At 45.5% G+C, this 12,857-nt stretch overlaps 2 protein-coding genes across 3 annotated transcripts in view; both read right to left on the bottom strand.

The window, feature by feature from the left end:
* On the bottom strand, positions 1–4,982 carry LOC116374470 (histone-lysine N-methyltransferase, H3 lysine-79 specific-like). Its single transcript, XM_031827661.1, has 3 exons — positions 1,969–4,982; positions 997–1,085; positions 1–665 (listed from the first exon to the last, which is right to left on the bottom strand). The coding sequence occupies exons 1-3, from the start codon at positions 4,895–4,897 to the stop codon at positions 567–569; spliced, it is 3,117 nt and encodes a 1,038-aa protein (XP_031683521.1). The 5' UTR covers positions 4,898–4,982; the 3' UTR covers positions 1–566.
* Positions 4,983–7,018: 2,036 nt separating this feature from the next.
* The window catches only part of LOC109898646 (paralemmin-1), a 29,263-nt gene continuing 23,424 nt past the window's right edge, over positions 7,019–12,857 (bottom strand). For both annotated transcript variants that reach the window (XM_020493690.2, XM_031827660.1), the window contains 5 exons: positions 12,576–12,655; positions 12,253–12,331; positions 10,030–10,057; positions 9,682–9,765; positions 7,019–9,059 (listed from right to left, as the gene is read on the bottom strand). In XM_020493690.2, the coding sequence (XP_020349279.2) occupies positions 7,999–9,059; positions 9,682–9,765; positions 10,030–10,057; positions 12,253–12,331; positions 12,576–12,655 (1,332 nt within the window). In that variant the 3' untranslated portion in view covers positions 7,019–7,998. The remainder of the gene's footprint in view (positions 9,060–9,681; positions 9,766–10,029; positions 10,058–12,252; positions 12,332–12,575; positions 12,656–12,857) is intronic.

The following is a 12,857-nucleotide window of genomic DNA, read 5'->3' as shown; positions in this document are numbered from 1 at the left end:
TTGATTTGAAAAGGATATTTAATGTATGGACTTCATTTCTCCTCACTGGATTGTATTAACAAACTGTACAATACTGATAAGCCTGATGGAACAAAACTGAGATATGTACGGACTGAGATATGTACGGACTGAGATATGTACGGACTGAGATATGTACGGACTGAGATATGTACGGACTGAGATATGATTACGGCATTTGTACGTTTATTGAAACATTTATAGTAGTTTTGATTACCTTCACATTTATGCAGTCCTTGATAATGACATTTCTCTGAATTGTGTATGACATTTGTCATTTTGATCGAACACTGAACAGGAGTTAAACCTTTACAAGCAGAGCAGTTAAATGAGAGAGGACGTCTTTTGTACATTGTGAATATTTCTAATGAAATTGTAATGTTATATACAAAACAGATGCTAGTCTTACAAAGCATGGAATGTTCAAGCTAATACTAATTCAGGTTTCTGCCATCGTAGTGAATTATGCAGTTCTACCATCCCAGTTCCTTAGTTATACATTTGACATGTTAATGTTATAGAAGTCCTGGTATTGGTGACCTCCAGTATCAGTCCTGTTCCCGTGGCAGTGGCCTGTTCACCATACCTGCCTCCCAACGCTGCCACAGAGGAGTTTTCTGGCCTCCTGCCTTGTAAACCTTGGGCTCCTGGAGAGATAATGCAGGACACAGGAAATGGATTTAGCTAGTCTGATTAGCAGTTTAGGTTATCTTACATTTCAGTCAATCTCCATTTAGCCACACACAGAACTTGAATATAACCACATCCCTTGTCAGATGTAAAATATTGTAGCGCAGTTATTTCTGAAAATAAATGTTGAGGTCAGCTTTGCAAAATACACCGATTCTAAACAGAACCCCTACTGTTAAATTGCTAGCAGAGACAGACATACAGTATAATTGCAATCAAAGCTTGTGAGTGAATGACATGTTGTGTTCCTGTCACAGGGAGGAAACTTTTAGGAAAGCAAAGCTGCACCTGTGTTTGTCCAGGGTTCACCCTAGCACTCTTAGGATTTGGAGGGGGCCAGGTCCGATCCAACTTCCCTTTGGATTGTCGGCCATCAACTGCAGAGAGGCAGGATAAGGAATAATGAAATGGGATAAGGAAAGGATTTACAGACTGATCTAGCAGGCTCCAAAATACTGCTAAGTAAAAATACAAACTCCTTCTAGACTCTGTACCATTTGAAAATGTATCCATTGCAGTTACAATAATTCATATTGTAATTCCTCCGATGGCTATTTTTGGAACTAGTTCATTTGATTTGAATCATGCTAGAAGTAAAGGAAATTATCTTCTTCCGTCTGTCTCCCCCAGACCTCTAATATCAATGGTCACAGGTCACAGCCATATATATATATATATATCCCCATGCCCACAAGTTTATCAATCTAGAATATACACACTCATATGATTCTACATTACATGACAGGAATAAGCTGTGACTGCACTGTGCTCACAGAACCCCTTGCTGCCCCCCAAGACATATCTGTCATCTCAAACATGCAGATGCCCAGAACACCCTTGATCTGATCTTTCTGGCCATTGTACTGCCGTGGTAACTTTGATTACATCATACAAAGTCCCCCTGTGGCATGTGCTGCTGATTCAGATAAGTGTTCAGCCCGAGGGATCTTGCCCTGACCCCTGGTGACAGGGATGACACTAAGTTGACGACAATACTGTACCCATAATAACATTATCTGATGCTAATGCAAATAGGCAGACATTAAAGTGCTTGGGCTGAGATGAATGTGTGCTGTGGAATGAATGAGGCTATAACTGGCTTATCCACTTTCCCTCAGCTAGGTGTGTTTATCATACGTTGATGCAACACAATTTCATGATGGCACAACTTTTTGCAAAAATTCTACTATGCTCCCCTTCACTTTGCCCCAATTCAAACACAAAGGAATTCTACATGTAATACAGGACATGTCCACTGACCTGATGCTGTGAAAGAGGAGGTGGATGAGGGAATGCGTGTGGTAAGTGAGTCTGGGCTGGGGTCCTCTGTGCCGTCTGGCCTGCCCCCACCGACTCCTGCCTCTCCGTACAGGCTACACCTCTGCCTGCGCAGCTCCTCCTCCCTCTCCCTGGCTTCCCGGATGTCCCTCTCCACCTCCGGCTTCATGGCCAGTGAGGGACGCAGCTTAAAGAAGGGGTTCTCCCTGAGGATGTCGTCCTCATCCCCTGGCTGTTCTACCCTCACCTCATCCGTAGCCTCCTCCTCTGTAGAGACAGTGCCCCCTATACTTAGGCAGTCTAGGCTTCTGTAGAGGCGCTGAGCTCCTCTGTCTCGGTTCGGATAGTGGGCTATGATTGTGTCGTCACTTTCCAGAATAACCACCTTCCTCGCTGCTCCTTTAGCGGCGGGTTGGTTCTCTGCACTTGGGTTTTGGCCTGAGCTAGCCTCCTTTTGGGCCTTTAAGTCAAACAGCTGGTGGGAGTGGGCTCTTGAGAGAGGGCAGCCATTGAAAGAGACAAGCTCCATGCTACGCGTCCTCTCCAGCACAGAGGGGTAGACATGACCTCTCATCCCCAGGGCTGCTGTGGTGAGGGGTCTCCTGTGCCTGGTGGGTCCTTCTGCATTGCCTTGTTGGAAGGCTTCAAACAGCAGCTTCCTCTCCCTCATCTGGCGTACTGTTCCCTTGCTGTAGACTCCAGGGATCTTCCCCATGTTCACCAGGACAAGCTCCCTATGGATCTCCTGGCTGATCTCCTTCTGCATCTTCTTCTCTGAGAACTGCCAGTCAGCGCCCTGCCCCGGTCCTGCCTTAGAGGACAGTGTCTTAGCCAGCAGCGGAGTCTTCATCAGGGGGATGTCTACCACCTCCTGGCCTTCCTGGGTGTTTGACATGCACCTGGACCGTCGCAGGCTCTGCTCCCTTTCAGCAGATCGCCGGATCTCCCTCTCGATGGGAGTCTCCTTCCGGGGTGGGGGAGCCTTGTTGTCCATGATGGGGGCTGTGGTCATGTGGATCTCGTGTGTGCTGACAGGGGAGAAGTCAGTGGACACCCCGCTGTCACTCTGGTCATCGTCACTGCATTCCATCTCGATCCTGACCATAGGTTGGACACTGAGCTGGGCAGAAGGACGAGACTGGACCTCCTCCGCTTTCTCTCCTGCCACTGTTTCCATATGTTCTTTCTCTGGAATCTCTTCCTCACTTACCGCTGCCCTCTCTTCCACCTCGACAGTCTGTACTCTCTCTCCCTGCTCCCTCTCTTCCACCTCGACAGTCTGTACTCTCTCTCCCTGCTCCCTCTCTTCCACCTCGACAGTCTGTACTCTCTCTCCCTGCTCCCTCTCTTCCACCTCGACAGTCTGTACTCTCTCTCCCTGCTCCCTCTCTTCCACCTCGACAGTCTGTACTCTCTCTCCCTGCTCCCTCTCTTCCACCTCGACAGTCTGTACTCTCTCTCCCTGCTCCCTCTCTTCCACCTCGACAGTCTGTACTCTCTCTCCCTGCTCTCTCTCTTCCACCTCGACAGTCTGTACTCTCTCTCCCTGCTCCCTCTCTTCCACCTCGACAGTCTGTACTCTCTCTCCCTGCTCTCTCTCTTCCACCTCGACAGTCTGTACTCTCTCTCCCTGCTCTCTCTCTTCCACCTCGACAGTCTGTACTCTCTCTCCCTGCTCTCTCTCTTCCACCTCGACAGTCTGTACTCTCTCTCCCTGCTCCCTCTCTTCCACCTCGACAGTCTGTACTCTCTCCCCCTGCTCTCGCTCTTCACCGCTTCCCTCACTCCCTCCTTCCTCTTCTTCTTCCTCTTCCTTCCTACACTCGATTCGCTCTACCTCCTGGTAGCCTGTATCCTGATTGGTTGTCTTCATGGCTACCTGGTGTGCGGGCGGAGGCTCCTGTGGCACCTGTTGTCCGTCCTGTCTCTGTTGCACCAGATGCAGGCGATGCAGCAGCTGCTCCCCCTGCTGGATGTCTTCAGCTACTGTCAGGCTGCTAACCTCCTGCTGCTCCTGCTGCTCAGAGGCAGGTGACTGAGGCAAGGGCACTAATACTTGTTCTCTGGATAAGCCTCTTGAAATAGATAGGTGAGGCTGGAGGCACTGGACGTCACTGCTAGCACTGTCTCTCCTGACCCACTCGTCTTTGGTCATGTTGTAGTCTAATGATCTACCATCGACCATGTCCTCAACATCATTGTTACTCTCGTCTGTATGTTCTGGCTCTATGATGGTCCCTTCATGGGTTGGATGACTATTGTTGTCAAGGCAGTGCTCTGGCTCAGACTCCCTTGTCTGTGATGATGGGACAGGATCTGTCTCTTTCAGAATGCTGGTTTCCATGTTCGGATGTGTCTGCTCAGGGCTACTGGCACCCACTGCTTTATATCCGTCTGTTGGTGGTGGCGTGGCAGAGCCAGGTCTTTCAGTCAGCACTGTGATATCCTCAGATCCTCCCTTCTTCAGTTCAGTCTGCTGCTCCTCTTCCACTGTTACTGTAGCCTTGTCCATGACTGGAGTGCTGCTAGGCTGCTCAGATTGAACTCCATCTAAGCTCCTGGGATTTTCTTTAGCCTCTGTGACGCTTATGGCCCCCACTGAGACTTTTACATTGGGCTCCGTAGTGCTGCCCTCTTCTGGACAAGAGGGTTTTTTGCATGGTGGGGAAAGGATGAAGACGTCGTCATCCTCCTCCATCCTATCGGGGTGGCTTGCACTGACCAAAGGGGGAGGTGGTATGACAGCCTGCCAGGCCTCACAGGGCTTTTCCCCAGAAGTCATGGAGGAGTTGTCTTTGGCCATATCTGTGTCCTCTGCCGATTTACAACCAACCTCCATCCAGAGACCACAATCCTCCTGGGAGACTGGACCCTTAGCAGATTGGGGGCTGACCATGGGCTCAGTTTCCATAGTGATGGGGTATAATTCCGTAATTTGAACTTCACACCTTTAAATATTTTATTTGTTCTTCTTTCACTGCCTTTGGTTTCAGTCTCACAATCTGAAAAATAATGTTAATGACTTTGCAATTAGAGGCATGTTATTTGAGCCCCTTCAAAAACATGCACCACTAGGCTTAGGTGGTCTACCATTCAGTAAACCAAATAATTACGAAATGTCTTTAAAGTGTGTACTAAAAATGGCAATTTTTATAACAATGTCATAGATGTCAGGTAATACCAGCAGAAATAGGGCAATGAAGTAAATGTTTGTGAATCTGCTGTTGTCCAAGTTTCTTTTGAGGAATGCTGAAAGTTGAAAGAAAGGATGACGGTCATTATGCCAGCTTTGGCCTGGCATAATGTGATGTCCCTAAAACATGTGATGTCACTAAAACATGGAACTTGGATTTAAAAAATATGTACAAAAAAATTGCAACTTCACCTTTTAAGCTTTAAAATTAAGGAAATGATCTTAACGTTGTAGTGCATTCTGTTCTCTCTCACCTGACATATTTACTAGCTGACACTACAATGGTGATGCAGTTGACCTGAGCAGGTTTCTGCTTACTAGGGGGAACAGTAATCAGCTTTTCACTGTCTGGCACATCCACTATGCATCTGCTACAGGAGCCTCCTTCACAGCCTTCTACTCCAGAGCCATATCACTTTCAGCCTTAAGCTCAAAACATTGACTTCATGACAACATACTAATTTAAATTCCAGCCAATTTAGAGAGCTGTATCTGTGAGAACCAGTAAACCACATTATGAAAATTCATGTTTACTGTATGTCATTTGCATGAATGTCTCCAGACACCACACCTGTTAAGATGACTCCAGATTTTTTGCGATGCATAATGGCAAACTGATCAGAACCGTCATTGTCATTGAGGTTGTGCAATTCTGTCTGTCATCATGTCTAATTACCAATGCTCCCATGTAATCTACAGATGCATGATCTTCATTTTAAGACAGCAGGAAAATATTCATGCAGCAACAGAAAATGGGAATTATTGTCTGGATTATAATTAATGGCCATTTTTATAGGGGTTGATACATTTTTTGTTAGGGCAAATCAAGTCTGAAATTTCAAAGTGGAAATGACAAACTTTTAGAAGCCTTTTAAAAGCACTACAAGTTTGCGTTTCCTGCTGTGCAGGAAAATTCTCAGCAACAAAAGAGTGATGAAATGAAATTCCTACACCTGTAGTCACCTCAGGTGCAGGTGAGATTTATATGTCTATATTTACCCTCAGGCTTATAGCCATACTCCTGCCCTGGATTAGCAAAAAGCCAGCCACACTATGTATGAAGTGATTGCATCGCAACACATTTGAATGATATTTAATGAGCTTATCTCCTCCATTAAGGGGAAGTCAACCAAACATTTCTCAGTGATACAAATACAAGCTCTTCCTTGAAAACCACAATGAATTATACATATTACCTCACGACATATCAAATATCCTGAAATCTCAAATATTTAAAGCCTTTTCGTGGGAATAAACTGTAGGCTGTATATATGTACATTAAAGTAAAGCTAGACGCTTGTTTTAAAGGTTGTTACTTTGTGATCAATAATAACAGCCATACTGTTCAAAACCATTATTATTCGTTTATGAAAACAAAATGGGTTATGGAAATGAAATGTAAATTAATCATATGCATCTGTGAGTGCTACTAATGACAAAACGTTGGTAACTAACAGTATAATATCAGAATACGGCAAGGTACTGTAAAATGAATAATAAGAAAGAGACCCACCTGTTTGCAGTGTCGTGGCTGTGTCCTGGCTTCTGTCTGAATGATGCTGCTAGGCTGCTGCTGAGACCCGTGAGAGGTGAGACTGCCTGTCACTCAAACGGCGAAGGGGCTGAAGCTCATTGACTACAACTCGAAGTGCTACAGGGCTGGCCCATGTGGGGAAAATCTTAGGGAAAATGGCATAGCACATCTTCCAGAAAAATAGTATCTCTTTTAAACTAGGGATTTCATGGCTAATTGTGGTAATTCTGCTCATATATTAAGTATGTATGAACTACACATTGACACATCCAGCCCAAAGTAAAAATACTTTGTAGTCGCCAAAGTTCCGTAGCGTGTCTTTAATGGTATGTCACAGCTCATTTGCAATAAAGAGTCCTATACATGAACATCCTGACAGGAACGTTGCTACTGCTGATCAAAAGGAAAGACCGAGACAAACAAAAATCTTAAGAATATGAAATATATTTTGTTTTGATAATCACACACACATTCCAGTTTTTTATCCACCTTCATTAACAGGCTAAATCAAAATTCAACTATCAAACACACTTACACGTACAAATCGCACTGAATAGATGTAATGGAAACCAACCCTTCTTTAACAGACTGTTTTGGCCACTGACGGAATACAGTATCCTATTCATAACCATAACATTTGTATTACTGATGAGGACACTCTAAAAGTGCTTCTACACCTGCATTGCTTGCTGTTTGGGGTTTTAGGCTGGGTTTCTGTACAGCACTTTGAGATATCAGCTGATGTACGAAGGGCTATATAAATACATTTGATTTGATTTGAACAAAAGAGTTGCCATTGAAAAAGGCACGTCAAGCATTTCTAAGATTAATATTTAAAAATCTATTTCCAAAAAGAAACAGATCAGTGGTTGTTGTATTCTTCATCTATTCTTCATAGTCTTCATTCCTAGAGGACATAGTGCTGAGTACTTTTTTTTGGCTGATACAACCAATCCAGAGGAGTGTGAGATGAGTGCTGCTGGGATTCTGGCAGTAAAACTAGTTGCATTACTGAACTGTGTCCAGCAGGAGGCAGAAGGGCTTTGTAACAGTCACACTGGAGTCTGTTCACAGAGCTGTTTGAAGAGAGGAGGATAACAGTAAACACTCCTTGACACAAGCCATGTGGGACTGTAGTCTCAGAGGATACCAGTGACATTTTAGATGAGGAGCAAAGGCACACTGGAGCACATCCTGTGCAATTTAGACAATGTTGTAGATTTAGGCCAAGCATACAGCCCATTCATCATGAGTGGCATAGCTAAGAGAAATGGGGTGTGCAGAATCACATGATAGAGCAGCACTTGGTATTGTGTTTGGATGCCCTCTTTCCTGTTTCCTCGGCTCTGTAGCGTGGGGTTGGTCTGGGGGGATCATCCTCATGTCCCAGATCCTCAACCTCTTCCTGAGTGTAGCCCAGGATGACAGGTGGGACAGGGCCCTCCACAAAGACAACCAATCCACTCACATCCTCCTCATCATCCTCATGCCCCAGATCCTCAACCTCTTCCCGAGTGTAGCCCAGGATGACAGGTGGGACAGGGCCCTCCACAAAGACAACCAATCCACTCATGTCCTCCTCATCATCCTCATGCCCCACAGCCTCAACCTTTTGCTCAGTGTAGCCCAGAAAGGGTTCAGTCTCAGATCCAAGAACCGGAGACTGAAGAACAATCTCCTCCTCACCCGCGTCAGAAATGATCACCCGCTCCACCTCCACCAACTCTCTATCATCCTCATGGCCCAGACCCTCCCTCTCTGACTTTACCTCAGTGTAGCCCAGGAAGGTCAGTGTGACAGTGCCCTCCACAAGGTCTACCTGACCTACTCCTGGCTCCTTGTCCATCTCATCATCCTCACAGCCCAGATCCTCAACCTTTTCCTCAGTGTAGCCCAGGTCGGTCAGTCGGGTAGGGCCCTCCACAATTTCCACCACTCCTATTTCTACCTCCTCGTCCATCTCATCATCCTCATGCTCCACAACCTCAACCTCTTCCTCAGTGTAGCCCAGGGTTGTAGGTGCGGCAGGATCCTCCACATTGTCCACCTCCTCCTCCATCCCACCACCAACCTCTATCTTCTCCTCTGCCTTCTGTTGTGGTACAACTGGGATCTCATCCAGCAGCACTTGCATCCCGACATCGTTGAGGACACTAAGGAGCTGTCCCAGCTCCTCAGCAGAAGGCTGCCCCTCTGCCCCGCCGATGTGGTGGACACTCTTCCTGCTGTCATTGAACACCGTCTCCCCCAAGGCCCTGGGTGCTCCAGACACGGGCACCACAGACCTGATCTTGGTGACCCCTGTCTTTGAATCCCTCTCCACCTGCACTGCAACCATCCCCAGCACTGCAACACAGAGGAAGAAATTATACTGGGCAATAGAACAGTCAAGTCACTATATTTGGAATCTTGGTCAGAGCATGGATTACCTGGGCTATAGAAACATAAAATATTAATGTTATATTCTACCCATACCACCACTCAAATACTATCAATATAGCCTTTCCCCTAAAGGAAGGCCTATATTACCAGTAGGTGAAGGGCGAGGAGGCACATTTTTGTGGCATATGTCAGAGCCCTCTTTGCTAATGTCAGCCTGCACAACATGAGTAAACAACACAAGGTCAATGTGCAGGCTCACAGTGCACAACCCAGTACCCTTTCCACTCTCCATAGCCCCCAGCATGCATAAGAAATGTACCAAGAGAAACAAAGTGGGCTAAATATAACTATCGCCTGCATTCTGCTCCAGCCCTTCAACCCAGCCAGCCACATCGTTAAGCCGTACCCTGGAGGCAAAACCCAGCCACAGGAACAGATATAGAGAAAAATATGGAGAGAAATATGGTTTCCCTCATAGCGAAGGTATGTATACATCTTCACTGTGGCTGGGCCCGTCCCAAATCAATGGTGTGGAGGATGATGAGCACTATCACATTTATGTGGTGGAATCCTCTCCACACAGTACCTGATCGACCTTCCAGTCCATTCTCATGGAGAAGCGTCTCCATTACTGGCCCAGGGAGCTGACCCCCAGCAGCTCTGATGATGTCTAAAAGATGAAGATACACATAATACAAAACCATTGTACTTTCCATATACAAATTCTAATGTTCTGCGTGACAATCATGCGTTTGAGTTATATCATAGCAATTATAAAACAATCACAGTTGTGGCTTCATTCTGTCACCCTGATTACATTAGTGTCAGTCAGAAAGATATGAAAGAACAGTCACATGCAGGATGGTCTAAGAGAAAGTGAGAACAAATGAGATATCCAGGCCTAGAGCTAAATGGCCATGCAGGTGAAGCTTACCTTGTATCCCACCCTCTTCAATGTCAGCCTATGGGGAAACAGAGGAGACAATTTTAAGTGGAACCCCTGGTCCAATCGGTTCTACAGTCACTGTCTCCCCCAAACACTTTCCTCTTCTTCCCTTATCTCTCCCAGGCCCTGCGCACTGCCATAAATATGTCACAGTAACCATTAGAGCAGTGTGGCGCTGGGCTCAGCTTCGTGTTAGAGTGTTAGAGATGAATACACACTGAACTTCCTTACCAAGTGTTAGTGTGAGCTAAATATGGACCATACATGAACCTGAATGTAAAAGTTCAAGTAATGGCCAGTATATTATATACACTGAGTGTGCCAAACACACCTGCTTTTTCCATGACATAGACTGACTAGGTGAATCCAGGTAAAAGTTATGATCCCTTATTGATGTTACCTTTCCTAAATTAGCCATGGATGGAGATAAGGATTTGGACTTGTGGTTTTACTTAATTCTCCATGCTGGACAATGATTATAACAGAGATTCTGATCCAACCATAAATTCATACATTGTGCCCCTGGACTGAGAGGATGGAAGTTCAATATGTAGCTAGATGTAGTAGGCTAATGTTAACTAGCTAATCGTTGCCCATGAAGGGAAGCATTTTAGCCAGGTAGCCTAAGGCAACAAAAAATACAAGTGTGTACTGTATGACAGAGTCATAGACTGTTTCGTCAACAGGAAAGAGAACAGGATGACATTGGTGTTTCTCTACAGGTAGGGTGAGTCAACATGTTTTTTCCACTTTTGTGCACACACCCACACACACACATCTCACATCAAAGCTCACTCACATGGACAGCCACATCATGTTTGGCGTATGTTGATTGGACTAAATAGTTTTGGGTATATTTTAGTTGTCACTGTATTAGACCAAGCAGAGGTGATTTGATGATGTTGAAATGTTGAAGTTGAAATGGTGCCGGAATAGTGGAGGCAGCTCCTGTTTTCTTTGTGACTTGTGTTAACTCTACATGATTCTAAACCAACCGTTGTTTAGTTGTCCATGCTGTAGGTCATGGAACTGTTTGTTACATTCAATATGCTTTGTGGACTTCACCGGACAGATCTTGCTCTCCGGTTTTGTGATGATACAAAGGTGTGGTTTAATTATTCTGCCACTGTGTCTTATTATTGTCTCTGCCTTAGGCCTATATATCACAGTGGCAAGGCATATGAACTAACAGGTTGTAGAGCAAACAACGCAATTGTCACTTTTTTCTGGCTTGGCTTCCCCAGTGATTTTACCCACGCACTGCTACTGGTGCAATGCTTTCAACACCTTGTAGTCCATGCCCCGATGAATTGAGGCTGTTCTGAGGGGAAAAGGAGGTGCAACTCAATATTAGGAAGGTGTTCCTAATGTTTTGTACACTCAGTGTATGTTCCCCTGTAGAGTTCACAGTTGGTATGGGGTCAAAGTCCTGTCAGTCAATAGCCAGCCTAGCCTAGTGGTTAGAGCCTAGTGGTTAGAGCCGGCCTAGTGGTTAGAGCGTTGGACTAGCAACCTTTCGGTTCAAATCACCAAGCTGACAAGATACAAATCTGTCATTCTACCCCTGAATAGGCAGTTAACCCACTGTTCCTAGGCTGTCATTGAAAATAAGAATTTGTTCTTAACTGACTTGCCTAGTTAAATAAAAAAAATCCAAATGAGTTTTTCCTCACAAAAGGGCTTTATTACAGACATAAAAACTCCTCAGCACCCCCCATCCCCCTCCTCAGATGGTCCTGCAGGTGAAGAAGCGGAGGTCCTGGACTGGCGTGGTTACGTCTGCAGTTGTGAGGCCTGTTGGATGTACTGCCAAATTCTCTAAAATGATGTTGAAGGCGGCTTAAGGTAACAGCTCTGGTGGACATTCCTGCAGTCAGCATGCCAATTGCATGCTTTCTCAAAACTTGTGGCATTGTGTGACAAAATTGCACAATTTAGTGGCCTTTTCTTGTCCCCCGCACAAGGTGCACCTGTGTAATGATCATGCTGTTTAATCAGCTTTTTGATATGCCACACCTGTCAGGTGGATGGATTATCTTGGAAAAGGAGAAATGCTTACTTTCCATATTGCATTAATAATTTTGTTCAGTGTATAATGGGGAAAATCTGCTAAGATATTTAATATGGCACAGAGGTATTTTAGTTGATTGAGTATATTAAAAATCATATTGAAACTCAGGTTCTCGGAATGTCTCTGCTTTCTCCACTTGCCTGGCTGTGGTTCTGGGCATTGGTGACTGTGTAGCTTTTGGATTCAATGACCTCCACTATATCCTCTTCAGTTGGCAACCTAATACACACACATTCACACAATGATGACCGTAACAACCCATGACACATGAAACCAACACATTAACATACAAAGCCATTCACAAATACAATACATACATGCAGAGGCATGACTACAGTTCAGGGGAGGGTCAGTATCAAGTGATTTATGTAAGAGATATAAAAACATCTGAGCATATCAACTCCCTCAGCCAACAGGAATGGGGAGTGATAGATTGTGTGTGTGTGTGCCGTGGGTGTCTCACTCCTCTGTGTAGTTCTCAGCGCTGCGCCCAGGGACAGGCTGGGGGTTCTCGCTCAGCCACTGGTCCCTCAAGGACTTCCGCTGTGAGGAGAGATTTGGAGAGAGAGAGAGGGATGGAGAGAGAGAGAAAGAGGGTTGGTGACTATGACTAGGGTCTGCTATGTCCTGTGCAGTTAGCATATGCATGAAACGGCCTATGCTCTGAGCTATCTCTCACAGCATGCAGCTTCCCCACCTGCCAGCTCATCAGTTCAAAACAAGCCTATTCTCTCAAAATCCCCAT

This window comes from Oncorhynchus kisutch, linkage group LG6 (genome assembly GCF_002021735.2).
Source record: "Oncorhynchus kisutch isolate 150728-3 linkage group LG6, Okis_V2, whole genome shotgun sequence".
Lineage (NCBI taxonomy): Eukaryota > Metazoa > Chordata > Actinopteri > Salmoniformes > Salmonidae > Oncorhynchus > Oncorhynchus kisutch.
The sequence above is the reverse complement of the archived record's forward strand: the minus strand, read 5'-3'. Positions and strand labels throughout refer to the sequence as shown.